Genomic DNA, 20,278 nt, shown 5'->3' with positions numbered 1-20,278 from the left:
AATGCTGTATTTATATGAATGTCAAGTTGATCAAGAACTTGAGTAATTGAGATATATTTCATCTCATTCTTCATTGTGATTATTTCAAAGAGACTAAATGATGAATTCAAGGATGATAATCTTTGTGCAGTCTGTGAAGTATAGTGAACAGCTTCTTGAACTTTCAGAACTATTATATGAGGTCTCATATCTGAATGTCAGTGATCATGTCTGACAAAATGCACTCTTTCAATGTGAGATATATCATTCAACTCTGATTTGCAAAAGCATTTGAGATTCTCACACTGATACTGAATAAAATCAGAAGGAAAAATAGGTTTATTTGATGAATATTGTGTGAAGTCATCAGAATAATATTTGACTGAGCTTCTTCAACTGTGAGATTGTCATAACTCTGTGAGATTGTTGACAATTTCTGCCATTTCTATATGCATTTGTTGCTGGAAAGTTGGGGATTTGAGGAGAGCAGATATCAAGGGAATTAGATTTTAAAAGTAGAGTGATCTCATGAAGAATTCAGTGAGATTTTTCTGAGTAGAACTCAGAGTTGGCATTTGCATTGATGACACTATTGAAATTGAGGTTTTCTTGACTGACAAAATTGGAAATTGTGCTCTGCATTGCTTTTTCAGAGTTGAGAGGCCTTCTGAGAGCAGACTTATCAGTGATGTATTCTTCAATAAATGCAGAATTTGCATTAATGATTTGTAGTTTTTTCAGGAAATACTCAACTCTTCAGCCCAGAGTTTCATTGTCAGAATAAATGAATTCATTTCAAAGTTACTGTGTTTGTGAGATATATCAATTGCTGGATCAGAATCAACAAATTAATCAGTAATAGTAACAGTAATTGCATCAGCAGCTGGCATTTCAATATCATCAGTGACTGGCTCATCAGAATCCTCTTAATCATTATTTTCAGAAATATTCTCCTCAGCAGCTGCTTTCAAAAGCCACTTAATATGCTCAATATTATCAGCAGCATTCTCATTATATGGCTCTGTCTTTAGAAAATGTTAGTTTTTATAATAATAGAGACATTAAAAGTGATAAACTTACTGAAAATAGCAATGCTTCTTCATCAGAAGCATCATTATTGAAATCACTTTCAGTGAAATCTTTATTTGCAGTTTCTGGGAAAAGAGGGCTCTGAGGTTGAAATTCTGATTGATTATCCCCGGATTCTTGTCTAGAGACAGATAGCAGGTAGTGTTTCAGATTTCAATTAAACAGATGCGACATTTTACTTTCTGATATGATTTGTAGAAAAAAGTTGCATAGTTGAAAAGATATAAATGAAGTGAATGAGTGATCTTGATAAAATAAAGAGATGAGATTGAATTATTAAAAAGAGATATATTAATAAGAGCTACAATCAGTGACAATCTACATTAATTTAATATTAACAATCAAACTACTTTCTTTGTTTCAAAATTATATTCCTGCAATTTATTGAAATTCATATCACAAATTTATCAGAGTTTCATCAAGATTCTGAAAATGAACATTGTCATGAATTCTGCTATACTAGATCTCTTCAAACTCTTCCATCTGATAGGTTTAATGAGACAAATCACTGATTTCAAAAGAAATTTGATATTGACATATCTGAACATAGAATGAACATAATGATAGCAATAGTGAATATCAGTCAGATGAGAAGAAGTCAAACTTATCACTGATATCAAGCAGTCTGTTAAAAAGGTGTCACTGAACCCGGCATCTGAATACAGAAATGTATAAGAAGGAAATTCAGCTGACAGAGCAGTGTCTGTGTCTGAAGACAAAATGAATGTATTTTCTTTCTTTCAACAAAGATAATTTGAATTGAATGATTGCAAGTGTGATAAAAACAAAGAATAAAATATCATACATCTTTTCATTCAGTAGAATGATGATGCTGAATGTGATTAAAACATAAAAGTTCTGAACTCTCAAAGAAATGAAGACAAGTAGTATTAGATTTTAGCAAATATATCAACTTTTCAGTGAGATATTAAAATTTTTTTGATCAACTTAGCTAATCATTTATTAATATAGAATCATGTTCAATGAAAGAAGGCAAAGAGCAGAGAAAGTTTGATAATAATTGAATTGCATAACTGCTATGAAGAATCAATCATCTTTGAATACTTCTGTGATTCATTTATTGCTGAAAAGTTCTTTCTGATTTTTTACTGAGTGTGAGAAATCATCAACTTTGATCAATCCTCTGAGTGAGAATAATGATATATGAAACATAAGTTGAATATTCATTAGTTAAAGATATTGAATTGAAAACTTTGAATTGAAAAACTAGAAACTGATTCTGAAAAATAGAGATATATGCCAACCTTGCAACTCAGGTCAAAATATTTGATAATACTGACATAAATGAAAATTCCGCTGCAGCTATACTGCAATGATAAAATATTCTGACATTCTGAGATCTGATAGATGATATTTCTGAATATCAGTAAATTGTCAGAGATAACTTTGCTGAGATGATTCAGAATACTCTAACAGTAAAAAAGAGACATCTGATGAAAGATGTATGAGAGAAGGTGTGAAAAAAGATCAAATTTTCAGAGACACTTCTGATGAAAGACAGATCAGTGATGTAGAGATTTCTAACACAATCTATTTATATTTCAATATATTTAGTTTTCTATGAGTTTTATATATAAATTAGTTAATATATACTTTAATACATATAATTAGAATATACCTGCCTTGATATTTACTGAAGAAAGTTGTCATATTCTCTATCTTGTAATTTATATAGGATTTGCTGATTTCACTGTATCAGAAAATCTTGAATTCTGTAGATATATTCCTGACAGTGCATTGAACACTTGTTCCTAGTTAATAGAAATGATTTTATATTTAAAATAGCTGTAATTCAATCAGCAATAGCCTGTGTAAAAAGTATTAAGATATGAATGAAATCTGTCAGATGTGTCAATTACACTCAGAGATGAAATATGAAAGCATTTGCATTTATTGCATGATAATCTGCAAAGATGAATCAACAATATATATAAAGACTTACATTTTTCTTTTCCTTCTTTTCTTCTTTCTTCTTCTTGCAACAATAATATATCACAAAGATCATTTTCAGCTCACTCAGCTCATTCTGCTCTTCTTTATCTCTCAGCTCAGTTAGTATTCTGTCAGTTATAATAGAAAGCTTTTAATCAGAAAAGTTCTAATCAAGATATCTTATCTGTATAGTATATCAAGAATATCAGCAATTCATTGTATCAGTATCAATCACAGCAATAATAATAGCAGCAGTATCAATCACAGCAATAATAACAGTAGCAGTATTAAAATAGTAAGCAACACTCTCAAGTGTACTTATATCACTGCTGCAAAGACTCAAGAGAAGAAAGCAAGCAGCTGTCTGAATACTCTGACAAAGCAGTCTGATAAATGAACAATGTGTGAGCACTGTATTGAGTATATTTTTCCCTGTCATTTGAATGCTGCTTGTGATAAGATGAAGAAAAGCTCAAAGTCTTGTATAAATTATAATCATGAGAAAAAGAGATGTACAATTATTTCTAAAGAATTAAAAGAATAAGTTAATAATCTGATCTGAACTCACAACTTTTATCTTTCTATATTGAATGATTTCAAGAAAATAATAAAGAAGACTATATTGAAATCAGTGAAGAATCTTTCAAAACAGATCAAGAAAGTCAAAACTCACTGACAGAAAGTGAAAGCTCAATGTATGAAGAGTATTACTATTATTCTGAAAGCTCTGAATATCATCATCAGTGCTGCTGAAAAAGCTAAAATTGAGATTAAGAAGATCAAGTTGAATATTGAAAGAGTAAAATTAGAAATTGAAAAGAAAAAAGTTACTGCAGAAAAGAAGAAAATCATGATTAAAAAGACAAAACTTGATATTGAAACTATCAAGCTTGAAGTGCATTATAAGCTTTTGAGAATGATAGTCAGTTATATTAAAGAATAAAAATTGATAATAAAGAATCTCACAAATTTGATAAATAATGTTAATATCAAAACTAGCTATATTATCATTGAGATGTATGAAATAATGAAGCATGTTCAGAGACTTGCAGATTATCTTGATAAGAATTCAGTTACAGTCAGCAACAGCAGCAGCAGCAATGAGAAATTTGATAACAGTGATAATTCTCTTCTCATCTCTCTCACTGATACTTCTACTACTGCTGTTGATTCTTTCTCTTCTTTCTTCTTCAATCTTTCAACTTCAGTTGATTCTCTGGCTATGAGCAGCACTGAAACTCTCAACATTCTTGATGAAAAAGTAAGTTAGAATCAGTGAAATGATTCTCAGATTTATACAGAAGTTAATAATAATATAGATGAGTAAACACATGACTTCTGATCTCTCTAAAATCCTCTCTTTCAAACAGTGAATAGTCATTGATACTGATTCTTCACAAACTCTAATACCAATTCACAAGTTCTCTGAAATAAATGTTGATGTGGATATGACAGGAAATGATGATAATGATATAGAGATGATTCAGAGAATCTGGGAGGAATTACAGGGGAACATGACAGATTTTCAATAGAGGATGATTCCAGTGAATGAGACATTTTTTAGAATTAGTGATTACATAGATAGGAATCAGTGACATTGTCAATACAATGATGATTTTGTTCTGTTCATAACTCATTTATGGTGATTCCACAGCTAATCCACCATTATATTATATTTTACGGTTCGGCGACGGTGTCGGCGACTGGCATGGCGGAACAACCATAACCCGGTCGTATAATAAGCCTACGTTTTTCCGGAATGGCTGTGTTCTGCACTACTTGTGATAGGCAGCCCCAACCTGCTTTTGCTGTGACGGACTAGACAAGTTTGAATGTGTGTAAAGAACATGTGCATTATACACGGAGCCACATCAGCTCAACGACTCAACTGGAATGAAGTCAAGAGATATGCGATCGGGGTTTCGTCATGAAACTCCAGCCATTGCTCTTTTTTCCTGTCAATGTATCTATAAATCCACCCGTACCTGGATTTGGAGGTTGGTTTGACAATGGGGTGTGAAAACAAACTATCAAATATTCTGACCATTCACCATCAGTGGACGGAGTACTCCGTACAGTATTTCCATTTCCTCTCTTAACCAGAGTTTTTTAAGAGGCTAATGCCTGTTGCATCTGAACAGACCAGCTACAGTTTATAAAGCTAGAGCCTACTGCGTAAGTCTCAGGCTGCTCTGGAATCAAAGATCCTTGAATGGTAACAGTATTACAGCTCAAATTCTTAGCGCTAATCAAAACTTTCAAGGATCCCCCGTAGATACGTATATATTTACATAGGTGTGAATAACTCTACGCTAACCCATTCAAACAATGTTATCACATCACATACATGATACATAGAGTTATTACAACGGGAACCTAACCACTCCCCGCTGTCAATGCCTTTGGTCCTTCAGACTCGGGTACGGTACGGGAGGACATAATAGGGACCATCACACATACCTCCGCCCCACCAAAAAAAAAAAAAAAAAAAAAAAAAAAAAACACCACCAACTACCATTTCCCTCTCCGAATTGTGATGGTTGGTTTAAACTTTCGTGCTTCCTGTGCCTGGTTCCTAGAACACAGATAAGTATGTAATCTGGTAATTTGGCTTTTGGGGAAAATTCTTTGGAAGTGGGCTTTGTTTTGGAACATTCACATATTAGAGAGGCTTGTCATTTTGACTCTTCAGTATGGAGAGTGTGTTGGGGGGGAGTTATGTTGATTTTAGGGGCTAGTACTATATAGCTCCTTTGTTATTTACTATGAGGATATGCATATAGGGTGGTGATGAAGAGGTCAGAAAATAAATCAGCGTCATCGAGTAGATGTAAATAGCTATATGAAGTTGGAGATTTAGATGTACAGAGCGATTACGATCAGGGCAACAACAGTGGTCTAGCAGAAGTAGGGACTAATCTGAGAAGCAAATAGAATGAGGGTATATATATCTGCACACACACAACACACACAGGTTGTCATGTGATATTTGTAAAGGTAAATGGTGTGAGAAAGCCAGATATATATATCTATATCCATGGATAGGTGATAGAGATGAATGAAGGGGTGAATGAATCAGAAACTCAGGATATCGTACAGCGTCTGCGTCTCAAGAAAGACAACCACATCATAATCATGATCGCAAGGAAGGAAATCCGTCGTCCGCCATTACCCTAAATAGCACAAGTCACGTTGGACATGAAGACCAGCTCAAAGTGCATCAAGAGTGGAATATGGCTGGCCTGTACTCTGTAGAATGCATGAACTTGAAATTGACAAGGGATGATGAACCCCTCAAAAAATAGCATACTTGACAAGAGAAGACCAAAAGAAAAAAAAAATTCTACACACCCCCTCCCTTCCCAACACCGCCAAAGTTCCTGAATAGTCCTCACTCAAATCTCCTCAGCTTCACTCCCTAACTCCTCCCTGACAAGATCTCTACCCTCCTCAGGATCATAAGCACCCTGCCCGTCAGCATCCTCATCCTCCTCGTCACTACTAGACCCGCTCCCCTCACTTTCACCCTCGCTACCAGGATCATAGTCCTCCTCCTCCTCCTCTTCTCGATCCTCCATCTCCCTCTGCGCCTTCATCAATTCAGACTCCTCCTCCTCCTCGCCCTGCCCAGCATAATTACCAGCTCCAGCACCCACAGCACCATCAGCGCCGTCATCCCCGCTCTTCACGCCGTTGATGTTAAGTCTCTTAGCCCGACGCGCCTCAGCCAAGCTGGCATCTTGCAGCCCGTGCTTTTTGATATAGGCGTCAATGCCCGGGTGGTTCGACTGGTCGATCATGGAGAGCTCGAACTCCTGCACCTCGTCTGGATTTAAGGGGGAGCGGGCGGCGATGTTGAGGTTGAAGGTCCGCTGGAGCACAGAGGTGTAGGATATGGAGTCAATGTTTTCGAGGGAGAAGAAGATGAGGGGCTTTTTGAAGCCGAAGAAGATGCCCGTCGAGAGGAAGAAGAGGAATCCTGTTGGGAGTGAAAACACAGTTGTTAGTATAATATTAGCATTCGTAAAGGCGCCCCCTTTATTCAAGGTTTACATTGTGTATATAGGCATATCGCAGGGAGGGAGTGAGTAGGTTGAACAAATGAAGCATATATTTGACTCACCTTCCTTGCTCCCCCGGAACGCTTTGACATGATACGCCTTATCCCCTTTCCGATGGGCTTCAGGGGTCGGGCTCACAAATTCTTTCTCACTCGGGCAAATCACTTTCGTATGCCGTAGATTATCATCAAGCATTCGCTTCAGATAGCTTTCATATGTCTCCGCAAGATTTGCGCTCTCCATGGCTGGTGTGCCTGAGCCTAGGAATGCGGTTCGTGGCGGGCCATCCGGAATGGTCCAGACAATTGGCTCGAATGCAATTTGGTCATCGGGGACAGTCGTGATGCCATCCCCGTACTCGGGAAGTATACAGAAATTAAACTGCCGTTGAGTTTTCTCTGGGACAGGTAGGCAGAGGATATGCTCTATGCAAGGAGTTGTTCCGACGGCGTTAGTCAAAGGACCTTGGAGTTGTACGAAAGGGAGAAAAAAGAAATTAAAGATAGAACAAATAAAACAAGCCAAACTCACGAATCTTCGACATCGGAATCCCAAACTCCACCTCATTCGACGCCTGATTCCGCGCCCTCAGATATCCATCCTTCCCACCAGCAACAGAGGGCGCCAACCGCGTCAATTCCAACCGCAACTTCTTGCGCTGCGGAATAGCAAACGATAGGTCCTGTAAATAGAACTGTAGCTCAGTATCAGCCGTTAGGCCCGCTAACAGCGCTGCATCGTTCGTAGAACCAGCTCCCGCTCCCGCCCCTACTCCTACACCTCCATCGATGAGTTTGCGTTTCTTTGCCGCCGGGCCTTCTCCCGCTGCAACTCGTAGTTGGGAAGATGCGGATGACCCGCCACCTAGTCCGCTGCGGAGCGTGGAGGTATATTTTGCGATGTCTTCGAAGAGGCTGGTGTATTCGGGGGTGGAGGCTGGAGGTTTAATTTTATAGTGTTAGTTTATTGTATAGCCAAAAGAAAAAGGCAATTGAAGTGACTGGTAAGGAAGGGATTTGATCAATTTTTCCCCTATTTTTTCTTTCTTTTTCTGGTTTTTGACTGATGTGCAATTTTTTTGAAATGTTTAGATGGATCGGAGGTGTGACTTTACCAATCGCGGAATAGACGCGTTTGCGGAGCGGTGCGTTATCCTCGAAGGCCTTGTCGATGACAGCGTTATTGATGGTACTCGAGGACATGTCTATGTTGTGGTAAGTAAGTATTTCGAGAAATTAAGAGGATGGCAGAGGGGCGGTTAAAAAGTCCGAGTGGGAAGGTGACGGGAAATCGTAAGCCAGGATGGGGAACAATAGAGGGAAAGGCTGGGCAGTTTCTTCTCCACGGTGTTAATACCCCGTGTTACTAAGAACAATGTATATATTCGTAAGGACTTCTATTTCTTAAACGGCTCACCAAGAGATACAATTAACAGATAAAGTGAACTAGATTTATCCTAATCATATCATACAACAGAGAGTCTTGTATTTTACAGGCGGGTTAAAACAGGTGCATCCAGAACAATGACAAGTGTGACCCTTCCTTTAGAAAACGCCCTTTCAACCTCCCCACAAGCTACGGAACTAAGAAAATTATAAAACCCGGCCCTCTCCGCGCCCCTAAGCGGGCACCTTTGACGCAGGCTTGCCCTGGCTCTGCTTCTTGGCAAGGAACTGCTCGATATATGAAGCGGTATCCTGAGGAACAACATAGTTTCCATTCTCATCTTTCTGCTGCTCCCGTTCCATTGCTCTCTTCTGGGCCTTCTGGGCCATAAATGCCGTCTTCGGCGTGACCCAGGGCGTGTTCCGCCGCTTCTCCATTTTCCTATCTTCCTCCTCCTTCGCCGCAACCCACTCGGGATCGTGCCGAGTGCGGAACTTCGAGAACTTATTCCTCAGCTCATCGATGATGGTGGCAGGGAATGGGTAGGCGTTGAGGGAAGGTATATGTGTGCGATCCTCGACCTCGATTCGCAGGGTATCGGCCGGTTCGTCGACGTGGGTTGGGGCGGCTGGCTGGGGCCAGGGGATTTCTACATCAAGGTCCGAGATGTATCGAGTGTGCTTGGGTGTATCTACGCCGTAAGGATGGTCCATGTAAGGTTCTCCGCCATACATGTGTTTAACCACGACGTCTTCCACCTTGCCCGTTTCCGAGTTGTGGAGGGGAACTACGAGCCGGACGTCTTCGAAGGGAACAGGTAGAGGGATTGGCCGGTATGGACGTTTGTCGGGCTCATTTGCTAAGATAAAATCGGGATAGCGTACGTCAACCTGATTTTATATTTTCGGTCAATGAGCATGTGCGTCCCTTTTCGTTTTCTCACGCCCGCAACCTGCACTGCACACACGCCGTCCGGGTTAGGATTTAACTCACGCTGTTGACACCGCTGACGCTGAGTGTTCCAGATTCAGCATCCACACTGAAGACCTTGCCAATCTTCCCCCGATCCGGCCCCTTTAACACGACCACCCGATCTCCCGCCGCGAAATTGACAAGCTTCGTCCTATCCTCCCGGGGAAGCGCCGGGGGCCGAGTGCGCTCTGGTGTTAAGGTACCATATGCCCCCTCAAGATCCGCCGCATCTCGCTTCGGCGCCAACGGGCCCTTTAGCCAGTCTTCCCGTCGGGTTTTTCGTTCTGCTTTGATCTGGTCGATAATGATCCGCTCGTACCGTTGTCGCTCTTGGAAATATTTTCTGATTTCGTCGCGCCTGTCTCGCTCTGCTTGGATCCTGGCCCTTCGTTTAGCCTGGTTGGCGGCAAGGGCTGCCCGCCTGATGACTTTCTGCATAGCTGTTAAAAAACAATGGCAATCAATGAAGGATCTAGGGCGGGTGCTGTTCGAGAGCGCACGACGACTGGTAGGTTCCCTCACGTTGGTTTCGAGGCGTTACTTGATAGGAATTTTAAATATATTACATAAGCACCAAATGTCTTGGCGATAGGATAGTTATCTCTGCATCGAAGATTTTCGGCGCCATGAATAAGTATGTATTCAACAATCATAAATATTCACACTGATGAAGAAGCGCTCCACTTATGCTCAGGCAGTAACCTTGAATAAATCATTATATGTGCATTGTGTGTGTGTGTGTTTTATTAACCTTCCCAGCATCTACAGGCCTTTTAACTTGCTTGTCAATAGCACACAAGCTACAGAACTCATTAGAAGCAGCTGCAAGGTAAGTCATTCATAAGAATGAGCAATAAATGAATTCAACCGTAATTGTACGGAGTAGGTATGGATGTATCTTTAAATTATATTGAAGATGCTTTCTTGAGCTCAGCACTGTTTCCGTACTTAGAAGACAGCATGAAAGAAATCTTTAGGTGATATCTATGTCAGCAATTCACGAGTGTCAAAATCTAAACGTTCTGGTTCTCGTCCCCGGTGGCCTTGGTGGCATTGTTTATTGGCATTGGTAGGTGGAGCATTATATCTTTGCAAAGATCAAGGGAGTCATCTTCGCGTTCTTAGGCTTGATTTCGCCGTCTTTGGCTGGTTATAGGGGTTTCTTCACGGTTGGTATTTGATTCTTTTGCTGACGGGCATCTGGTTCTTTTCTGGAGGATATCAGGTTTTGAGGTATTTGAATGAATGATGAAAAGAAGAGGTCTTTAATGAAAGATTATTACATGATATAACCCTCTTCACATATGCAAGGGCTTCCTAACCTGTAAGAGAGGTTGTAGGGGTTCGTTGTTATGATCGAACTAACTAGCTAGCGGTAGCTAATGTAATGTACGTGTACATAGCCTGGCGGGTTGATTCACTGAACCACAGGTACTCCGAACAGTGCTAATAACTACGGAGTAGAGGAAATAACAACAGACATATCTCCCAACGGGCCTGGAGCGCGATATGAAAGAATAAGTTCTCAGAGCTGGAGAATTAAAAGTGGATAGCAAGCCGGCTCTCGTTCCAAGGTTCAGCCGGGCAGCACCCTTTTAATAATATGGAAAGTTCAAGTTTGAATATGACTGGGTGAAGAACAGAGCAGGATCTGAGACAGCGGATGGCTACAGCAGGGTGATGGCAGCTGGCCCAGGGGTGCACGGCTGTATCAGGAGAAAAATGCCAGATTCTTCCCCCCCAATCCTCATGTTGTACAGAGTAAATAGCCCGTCTTTCCTCTGAATAGACAGAGCTTGATCATCCCTGCAAAATGTCATCCATGGAAGGATGGTAGTTAATTCGAGCTTCACTTGTGAGGTACCTTGCATGCTCAGTAGTGGCCACTGGCCAGTGACCAGGGAGACGACGAAGGCGAGGGAAGGATACTGAGGATTGAATGAAGACCAAGGTTCGGCGGGAGAAAAAAGCTTTGGGGTGGTGTGGAGTAGAGCAGGTCCACCGTAGCTGTTTCAAATGCAACATCTTGGAAATCATCGTGGGAAAAACTGCCTTGTCAACGACGGTTGTGACTCAAAGGGGAATGGCGGCGGAATTTCGCTTGTCAAGCCCCGCCTGATCTGTCGTGGTGTGGCGCGTGGACGTGTGGCTGTGCCGACACGGAGTTATTCAAGTCTGCCTTGATGCTGTAAAGTAAATTCTTGTACTCCGTAGAGTAAAGATACCGAGGTCCTGTACATGTACTGTACATGATATTGATGTATTTTTGATTTTTGATAGATTATATGTCTGAACGAACATCATGGGGTCCCGGGAGAGAGCTCCGTAGCCAACAGAGTTTGGACAGAATAATGAACTGCCTTTTGGTCACTGGGCCTAGGTCCTCGGGCAGCCCCAACCCTTTTTTAGGTGCTGTATGTACTGTACGTGGAAGAAAGAGGCCTTCCGCGGACATGGATATATTTGAAACGCACCGCCACAGATGGCCATCCGGTTTGAACGAGACACACTCTCTCTGGATATTTTATGCGACGGGGACGGTTTACCTGAATGGGTAGAAGTTTGGACCTGCCATACGTTGTCAATGAAATATTAATAAGAAAACCATCGACGTGAAGAATCAGATATCTGGCTCTTGGGCAGGAAGATAAAAGTGAAGGTTAAATGCAGATAAGCAAAGCTCAAAACCAAGCAAATGGTTTGGTAGGAATCAACGGAGCTAGGTAATAGCAAAATATGCGCTTCCACCGGCGAGCTGCAGATCTTGATGCAAGAACTCGCCAACTTGATAGTCGTGGTTGGGCCATGATAGGATTGAGCTACCAGTGGCGGATGCGCACAAGGACGGGGCACGTCGAAACAGCTCACTTAGACATCACAGGACAGCAACTAAGGAGCAGCAAATGCAAGCATTTCTCCTCATTTTCCCCCCCTCTTTCTGTATTTTCATTTTATTTTATTTTTCTTGCTGCTGGGCTTTTGCCTAGGCAAATGCTCGTTCCATGTCAATCACCAACATTTAGACAAGGCAGCGAATTCGAAGATGCACGTTTCTATACTGCATTTAGGACTGGTGGACTGTCGGGGGTGGAATGAGGGCTTTGCGTGTGAACAATAATGTGCTTTAGATTTATTATGCATCTTTTCTGCTTTGCTGGAGGCTCCATATTTTGGGTTTTGTTCTGACAACCTTGGATTGGGCCCGAGAGGGGAAGGAGTTAATTCTCCGAGGTAGCGGCATTCACGCGCTGACTTGCAACAAAGCGCTGACTGGAGCAGTCTGATGGCATTTTATGTACATGTACATACACAGCACAGTGCAATAATAAAGGTAGCTATTGTGATGCTTGATGATGAGTATTATTTATCAAAACATGAGTGTGTATGTAGTAAGCATGCCAGCGATTATCTGTATCGAACGAGACCTGTGTATATATTACGGGTATGGTAACCTATTGTATGTTACTACGCCCAAGGGTGGTCCGGCGGTGACACCCGCTGAGTCAGCGGAGGCTTGGCACTGCCAAGCCCCAGCCCAAGCCGCCAGCGCCGCCAAACGAGGCTAAGGCCCTTTTACAGGCAAACCAGATAAACCGCTTGTGCTTCCGCCTGCTGCTCGTCTCCATCCAACCTCCAACCTCCAACCTCATCCCCATCCTCGTCTTCATCCCCCATCATCCACACCCTTTCTCCACGCATCTTGCTTTCCCTCTGCCCATCGTCCATCTTTCTTTATTCATCTCTCCATCCCTTAAGCGGCTATCTCGTTTGCTGCTGGGCTTGTCTCTGGCTTCTTGTCTGCTACTCTCACTTCTTCCTCCTTTTGTTTGAGGCTCCCTGCTCGCCTCTCCGACTCTCATCTGTAGGTATGGTCTTCGTTCTTTTCTCCAACCTCCAAACAACATCATGAACTCCAGAAACTGCAATGACGACGGCAGCAACACTAGGAGCAAGAGCAGTAGCAGCAGTAACTCGCCTTCTAGCAGCCACTACCAGTCTGCCACCTCTACAAACCTTTTCATATATTCCTTGCTTTCTTACGCTGCTGGTGGTATTGCTGTCGCCAAACTATTGCTACTCTGGCTGTCTGTTACTTTTTCTTGAGTTTGATGACTGATCTATCTCTAGTGTGCTACCAAAATGGCTGAGATCCGCCGCAAACTTGTCATCGTTGGTGATGGTGCATGTGGAAAGACATGTCTACTGATGTAAGGCTCTTCTTTAACTGGTCTATGGGACTGATTCTGTTTGTCTTTCTATCTGAAAAGTACTAATATATGACTTGATTTTTTACAGTGTTTTCTCCAAGGGCACCTTCCCTGAGGTACATACTTGCAATGCACAGCATTTTATGCTAGACTCGGAGTAATCCCTGGCCGTGTGATGAAATTTATATATTTATAGATATTCACAGATCAAAGACATGAATAGTCAAGCTGATGTTTCTCTCACTCAAGGTCTATGTCCCAACTGTTTTCGAGAACTACGTGGCCGATGTTGAGGTCGACGGAAAACATGTCGAGTTGGCACTTTGGGATACGGCTGGCCAGGAAGATTATGACCGCCTCAGACCCCTCTCGTACCCTGATTCCCACGTTATCCTGATTTGCTTCGCTATTGATTCCCCTGATTCGCTTGACAATGTCCAAGAAAAGGTAGAGGACCTAAAAACGTGTTGACTTCGATTTTCGAACGTATGTTAACCATGTCTACAGTGGATTTCTGAGGTTCTGCACTTCTGCCAAGGCCACCCAATTATCCTCGTTGGCTGCAAGAAGGATCTGCGTCACGACCCTAGAACCATTGCGGAGCTGACCAAGACGTCCCAGAAACCCGTCACCCCAGAACAGGTATGACACAACGACCGCCTCCTTCGTTAGCTGAAGTTGTTGAAATCACTGGTGCTAATATCTTACAGGGTGAGGAGGTCCGCAAGAAAATTGGCGCTTACAAGTACCTGGAATGCTCTGCCCGGACAAACGATGGTGTTCGTGAGGTGTTCGAGTCCGCTACCCGTGCAGCACTTTTGGCAAAGAAGGAGAAAAGATCGAAATGCAGAATCTTGTAAATTTCTTTCTTATGTTTCCAGCCCAGCCATATCGATCTGGGGTCTCAACGGCTAAGCCTTCTGGTAACTGGGACAACGATATCTGGACAGATTCTTTCCATGGCTCGCGGTGTCTGTCGTTGTGTTGAGATGGTGTGGATTGTCTGAACCATCTGCATGGGTACTCTTAATATGGATCATCTGGCTATGCAATTGGTCGGCTTGATATTTTCATTTCCGGAGTCTATCTAGGGAGCCCTTTTTAATAGCCTCAAAGAGGCTAGTCCCAACTCTCGAATTTGGCCAATCGATGCATATATCGCTTGTTCACCTATTTCCTGTGAGATTTTGAGCAACCTCCTTTCAGAAGAAAATCCGAGAAAGGTCGACAACAATAAACAAGAAAAAAAAAAGACAAAATTTCCTTCAACTCTATTTCTACTTCTTTCTCCGGCCATCCACGAGTGCCTTATCCCATGTCCCACTCTGTTTTATATCGATCGAAACCAACCGAGAGAATGAAGCACTGGGGGAATCTAATATCTAGTGTACCAGATCATATTCCCCTTTTTGGCTGTGGGCTATGCGTTGTTTTCAGCTTGACTCTTTCGTTTTAAATTTTCCTTGACTAAGATCTTATTTTACTTTACTGGCTTACCTGATTTTTTATCTTTATTTTTTTTATTTTTTATTTTTATTTTTTTTTTATTTTTTTTTTTTTTTTTTGCGTTTGCGTTTTTTTTCGTCAAAATAAGAGCGTTGTGATCGTTACCAAATATTCTGGGCCTCTGTATTCCTCTCCTTGCTCGGCTAACCATTCACACAAATATACCGCACCGCCCAAGAGCTAACGTCCCCCTTCGAACCATATACAATACTTAGTTTTAGAGAGGAAACGGTAGTCCCCAGCCCCCGTGCTCCGCTTGAACGACCCCAACATTTCCATATATTTTTGTTTTCCGTTTCCCCCATTTATTTTTATCCCCTGAATTCGGTTTATTTCTTACACCCTTTCCTAAATCCCCGGGTTTTTGCTTGCCTACTATATCTTTATTGCTCTAGCCCCCTTTTTATATTATTTGATTTGACTAAACTTCCCTTGGTGCCTATTTTTTGCTCTATGGGTTTTCCCTGTTGTCCTTTCTCCCCTCAAGTTTTGTTTCGATTGCTTGTTCTCTGTTGTCAGTCACTCTTGCTTCAAGTCTCAAATCTCGGAGAAGCCCTTATCCTGCCTGTCCCAGTGCCAACCCTCGTTGCGGTGCCCATGCCTCCTCCACCCCGTCGTCTCCATGTCTAGCCTGGCGGTATAATAATCTCTTGAAATTCAGGCGTATACAATCAGAAATATTTCGTTTTGCTCAATTAGAGAACCTTTTCCTGCTTCTTCTTAATCTCTCTCTCCATGTCTTGTCGGGATGCAGCTTCCCCCTATTTCTTCGGGCTATCGCGTTTGCATGCATCGGATCCATATAACTACATGGTGTAGAGTAGATGGCGTAGCAAGCAGGTCGAATACCTCCTGTTCGTAATATACATACAAACATGCGAGCTCGTCGGTTATTGTAGTGTAATTTCTTTCAAATATTTTAGTTTCCCTTTCCCTTCACCCTAAATCTGATGTGGACCTGAAAGACGCCGCGAGACATTCGGTTTATTTTGAATGAAGGATGAAGCTTTGCGATTATTTGTTGTTTACCCTGCTATGGTGTCCATCCTTGTCCGGGACAGTGGTCGGGCTTGTCGGGGTTATCGGGGTTCATCTGTGCTAATAATCGCTAGTAAGGAGGCGTGGGTGGAATCTATGTTTGTTTGTTTGTTTGGAGTTTATTTTTTGTTTCCATTTTTATTTTTACTTATTTTTACTTATTCCCCTTTGCTTTTTATTCTCTGGTGCTTATTTAGCCCACCCATTTCCAGTTTGCTGTTGAATCAGGGGGGAGAAGAAATATCTATTCAGTACCTAGTACATGAACATACATCACAGGCATGCGCAGTAACGCAGCACCAAATAATAATAATAAAAAGCCAGAATAAAAAGCCAGCCGATATTCATCAGCGTCGTCGTCACCCGTCTATCGACGGTACGCCCCTAGAACATGCCGCAGTAACTAATAAGTAGTTACCGTTGGTGTTGATGTATCTATGTGTACGTAGGATTTACACAGCAGCTTACTATAACTAACTACATACTAACAACTCTTTTCTTCAGTTTTTCCTGCGTTAAGTAAGACATTGCATGCATGCAGAAGAATGGTTGGGCTGGACTGGTGGAGACGGAACGACCTGACTTACGAATGCGCCCTATTCGACGCGGCGTACGTACTCCCCTGAAATCCTCCGATGGTTAGACACTATTCTTCGTAAGGGTGGATCTAGATGTTGCTGTTTACACAGTAGGCTTGGAAGTGGAAGCGGATCGGGAGAGGAGTGCGACCTGATGAGTACCTGTTATTCATCATTGGCGGATTACGTACAGTCTAACTCCCTACACCGCTGTACTCAAGGTACCTGACGTACTACTACTGTACGAACGTGGACATACGGCTGAATGTCTAGATCTACGCGTAGCGTGCGTCTTTTTAAATTCGTGGGACAGGCTGCCCGGCCGATGCGTGCTATGTAGATACCTACCTATAGTAGGTTGATAGACATGGGGGAACAGTGCGAACGGTATTGTTAAACTAGAATGATGCTTTCACGCCAATGATTCAACTACATATTTTGATTTCATGAGCCTCTCGACTACCTAAGGGCCCCTGGCAGAAGCTCTCAGACGCAATACACTCAGCAGTCGCTTTCCCCCCTCCCCTTTCGCGATGCAAAACTGATTCAGCCTTGGGCTCTTCGCCATATGTTGCACTTGCCTTCCTCTACTAGTCCGCTACCGGTTCAAATTCAACAAGGCCTGGATATACCTCCGCGCATCCAGCCCCACGCCTTCAGCCAGTTTTCCGGGGCCCAACCAGCTTCCTCGTCCATTCCCGGTACTGGACTGCGAGGCGGCTGAGGCACCGCTAATGTCGCGGAAGAATCTCGCTCCGCTGGAATGGCGGGTATGTCCTGACACAGCGCAATCGCTGGCTTTCCGGACAAGAAACGCTTCCTTTGGCGCCTTCGGAGCGGGGGTTTGCTGAAGGGTTGACGGAGTTCGTGACTGCTGTTCCCCTTCGTCTGCTTCACCTTCACCTTCTTCTCCTTCTACTTGTTTGCTAGAATGAGAGCCTACACTGGTGTCCTTAAGCCGCATCCACAATACCCACCAGCCCCGGCTTGTCCTGCACGTCCGCTCAATTTCAGACGCGCGATTACGGGTTTCGATATATGTATTTATGATTTGAGTATGGACATTGATCGTATCCTGGCGGGTCCATGGTGGTTCCGAAGATCCCGGGGATGATAACTTTATCGTTTGCACTGGCATTCCTGGCTCTGGAATGTCGGGAAGTGAAGTGTGAATAAATCGCGCTTCAGGGTCATAGATAAAATCGTAGAGAGGAGACTGTCCACTGGGCTTTTCCTTCGAATTTCGATACTGATCCCAGAGGGGAGCTCGCTGGGGTATTTTGTCCAATGACGTTGACAGTAATAGAGGCTTTTGGAGAGGGCCAATCTGGTGATGGATACTCCGGTAAAACGATGGAGATGAGAGTGAGGATGTTTTAGATTCGAAGAGGAATGTGAACATGAATGGTTGGTTCTGGATTTCCTAATTAGCTCTCGCTGATATGGGGCAAGTTTTTAGTACGAGGTTCTTACGAGATATACTACCACTTGCAGATCCTGGTATTTATCGATGGACGCCGTATCTGTGTATTTTTTTGAGTGGTTAATGTTTGAGGTTAGGCCGCCTGCAACCAAATAGTAACATACCCTCAAAATCCCCATTCGATGCGGACTCCTCCATCATTAGGGTCAATGTTCGTAAGACGGTTCTCTCTTTCTGAGATCCTTTTGCTTGCGGATTCCGTAGTTCGGTAGCCTGCGGGTCATCTTCCTCATCACTATCCTCTATCTCTGGGTCATCACGAAGTCCTATTATAAACCTCCCATTATTGTCTGTCCGTGGGAGCGGCGTGCTTTCTGGTTCAGTAGAGCTTGCCACTGACAAAGAATCGGCCTCTCCTGCAGCTGGTTGAGGGCTGCCACCGAATCTCAAAAAGTTCACTCTAGGATGAGATAGAGAAAAATTGGATGGATCAGCCCAAGACGTCCCGTATCCTAGAGTCAATAATTTCATGAATTTCTCCGTACCAAATCCGGACGGATCGGCGGAGTTTTCTGTAGAGGATTTCGTGCTATCTTGTGCATTAAGGTTACTTTCTCTAGATTTCGACATTTCAGTGGCTTGTTTGATTGTTGAGTTTGGCCCTGCTAGTATGGGAGGAGGAATTCCAGGAGACAAGCTGCGTTTTGGAGTACGGCTCGGGGACTTTGGATTGGGGGCTTTGCTTTCGCCGTTTGAGGTTCCGCCCTCTGGACCTTTTCGTCGCTTGCGTCGATGGATAGATTTCGGATCACGTCTGACCCCAAATGTATCTTCACCATATCGGTATATCCACTCCATCCAGTGAGAGACTCGAGTAAGAGACTGCTTCGAAATAGCCCCGACACCTGAGAATACCACGCCATCGAATGAATGCGGAGGTGTATTACACCCTATCCACGGGTGACTTTCTGCAGCGGACCCTGCGTTTGTTGACTGCTGGCCGGGGGAATTATCTCTCTGGCCGTTGGGAGATGTGTCCCCAAAACGTGATACTACCAGGTCGACTAGGCCGTCTGTTCTTGAAACAAAATCTTCCAAAACTTCGCGTTCTCCGCTTCCCCATTCCTCTTCCCCAACACCAATTCCAAGTTCCCCTGTCGCTGCGAGTTTGATGCCATTGTAGATCTCAACCGCCGGGTTTCCATTCAAAAGAGGATTCCAATTCCATACGAATCTTAACCAAAAATATTCCAGTGCACTGCAAAATGCTGTTCTCTGCAGGCGACTGTAGAGAACACCGAGAGACGGCCCATGATGGAGGAGAAAGATGGAGTGCGCTCTCAGCAATTGCTGAAGGATGAGACGTGCAGGGGCAACTTCGCGGGACGAATATTCAACTAGCGGTTCTGGCGCATTATCTGGTCGTGATTCAGGCGATGTCAGGGGCTCTGAGGATATACGAGTATAGTCGATAGACTGCAAATTTATTAGCGACGAACAACGTCTGGGGGCGAAGGTGTACCATACCGCTAGAATCCACCAACCGGTTTCCAGCTCATGCAACACGATCCTGGACTTTTCAGTTTCGACTGTATCTACCGCTTCACCATTGGAGAAGTTCCTAGAGCGAGCTCAGTTGGTGCTGTACATTTGAATACGGGCGAGATTCGGAGGCGATACCTACTTGGCGAAGCTCACCATGCCTTGCGCCAGACCTATCTGGCGCAACTTCTCATTGTTATCGATTTTAGCACAATCGGTAGCGCCCCTCTGCGCAGCTCTCTGTTGCGTGCTTCTAGCTAGCTTTTCGTTTTCCTTTCTCGAATAGTAGAAAACAATTTGATCTCTGAGAGTTTCATCTGTAGATCCTAGGGATGGGTTGTATATCGCAAGGAAAGAGAGTTGTGCGGGGACAACCGAACTTGGCTGCTTCGGGGGCATTGACCTTCTCATCACACGCCCTCTAGCAATAACATGGCTGTATTGGCCTAGCAGTATACGCCCCGTGTTTAAAACAACGAAGCTGCTTGAATGCTGTCCTGGAGGTTAGAGGTTGCTTCTCAGGCAGATAAGGCTGGGCAACGA

At 43.1% G+C, this 20,278-nt stretch overlaps 6 protein-coding genes across 6 annotated transcripts; 3 read left to right on the top strand and 3 right to left on the bottom strand.

The window, feature by feature from the left end:
• Nucleotides 1–4,036: 4,036 nt before the first annotated feature.
• BDCG_02948 (uncharacterized protein) lies at nt 4,037–4,553 on the top strand (the record flags this gene model as incomplete). The annotated part of the gene is made up of 2 exons (XM_045418540.1): nt 4,037–4,282; nt 4,443–4,553. The coding sequence occupies 2 exons, from the start codon at nt 4,037–4,039 to the stop codon at nt 4,551–4,553; spliced, it is 357 nt and encodes a 118-aa protein (XP_045275081.1).
• A 1,863-nt stretch (nt 4,554–6,416) lies between these two features.
• BDCG_02947 (histone chaperone RTT106) lies at nt 6,417–8,284 on the bottom strand (the record flags this gene model as incomplete). The annotated part of the gene is made up of 4 exons (XM_045418539.1): nt 6,417–7,000; nt 7,145–7,507; nt 7,614–8,018; nt 8,197–8,284. The coding sequence occupies 4 exons, from the start codon at nt 8,282–8,284 to the stop codon at nt 6,417–6,419; spliced, it is 1,440 nt and encodes a 479-aa protein (XP_045275080.1).
• A 417-nt stretch (nt 8,285–8,701) lies between these two features.
• Nucleotides 8,702–9,878, bottom strand: BDCG_02946 (KOW domain-containing protein domain-containing protein; the record flags this gene model as incomplete). The annotated part of the gene is made up of 2 exons (XM_045418538.1): nt 8,702–9,358; nt 9,462–9,878. The coding sequence occupies 2 exons, from the start codon at nt 9,876–9,878 to the stop codon at nt 8,702–8,704; spliced, it is 1,074 nt and encodes a 357-aa protein (XP_045275079.1).
• Nucleotides 9,879–11,875: 1,997 nt separating this feature from the next.
• Nucleotides 11,876–12,777, top strand: BDCG_16640 (uncharacterized protein). Its single transcript, XM_045425846.1, has one exon. It carries the CDS (start codon nt 12,177–12,179, stop codon nt 12,534–12,536), a length of 360 nt encoding a protein of 119 aa, XP_045280240.1. The 5' UTR covers nt 11,876–12,176; the 3' UTR covers nt 12,537–12,777.
• Nucleotides 12,778–13,019: 242 nt separating this feature from the next.
• BDCG_02945 (GTP-binding protein rhoA) lies at nt 13,020–20,045 on the top strand. The gene is made up of 7 exons (XM_045418537.1): nt 13,020–13,306; nt 13,569–13,648; nt 13,737–13,764; nt 13,898–14,095; nt 14,156–14,290; nt 14,359–16,633; nt 16,697–20,045. The coding sequence occupies exons 2-6, from the start codon at nt 13,581–13,583 to the stop codon at nt 14,506–14,508; spliced, it is 579 nt and encodes a 192-aa protein (XP_045275078.1). The 5' UTR covers nt 13,020–13,306; nt 13,569–13,580; the 3' UTR covers nt 14,509–16,633; nt 16,697–20,045.
• On the bottom strand, nt 16,364–20,230 carry BDCG_02944 (uncharacterized protein). The gene is made up of 5 exons (XM_045418536.1): nt 19,878–20,230; nt 19,721–19,814; nt 18,358–19,669; nt 18,244–18,293; nt 16,364–18,184 (listed from the first exon to the last, which is right to left on the bottom strand). The coding sequence occupies exons 1-5, from the start codon at nt 20,144–20,146 to the stop codon at nt 17,369–17,371; spliced, it is 2,541 nt and encodes an 846-aa protein (XP_045275077.1). The 5' UTR covers nt 20,147–20,230; the 3' UTR covers nt 16,364–17,368.
• Nucleotides 20,231–20,278: the final 48 nt, after the last annotated feature.

The sequence above is a fragment of the Blastomyces dermatitidis genome, assembly GCF_000003525.1.
Source record: "Blastomyces dermatitidis ER-3 genomic scaffold supercont1.3, whole genome shotgun sequence".
In the NCBI taxonomy this organism is placed as follows: domain Eukaryota; kingdom Fungi; phylum Ascomycota; class Eurotiomycetes; order Onygenales; family Ajellomycetaceae; genus Blastomyces; species Blastomyces dermatitidis.
Note: the sequence above shows the minus strand (reverse complement) of the source record. Positions and strands in the feature narration are given on the sequence as shown.

Coding starts and splice junctions, on each gene's coding strand:
- BDCG_16640 (XM_045425846.1), top strand. CDS start 12,177: ATGCGCTTCCACCGGCGAGCTGCAGATCTTGATGCAAGAACTCGCCAA.
- BDCG_02945 (XM_045418537.1), top strand. CDS start 13,581: ATGGCTGAGATCCGCCGCAAACTTGTCATCGTTGGTGATGGTGCATGT. Junction 13,649..13,736: donor GGAAAGACATGTCTACTGAT/GTAAGGCTCTTC, acceptor GATTTTTTACAG/TGTTTTCTCCAAGGGCACCT. Junction 13,765..13,897: donor CCAAGGGCACCTTCCCTGAG/GTACATACTTGC, acceptor CTCTCACTCAAG/GTCTATGTCCCAACTGTTTT.
- BDCG_02944 (XM_045418536.1), bottom strand. CDS start 20,146: ATGAGAAGGTCAATGCCCCCGAAGCAGCCAAGTTCGGTTGTCCCCGCA. Junction 18,294..18,357: donor ATCGAATGGGGATTTTGAGG/GTATGTTACTAT, acceptor AAAAATACACAG/ATACGGCGTCCATCGATAAA. Junction 18,185..18,243: donor TGCAAGTGGTAGTATATCTC/GTAAGAACCTCG, acceptor TAGGAAATCCAG/AACCAACCATTCATGTTCAC.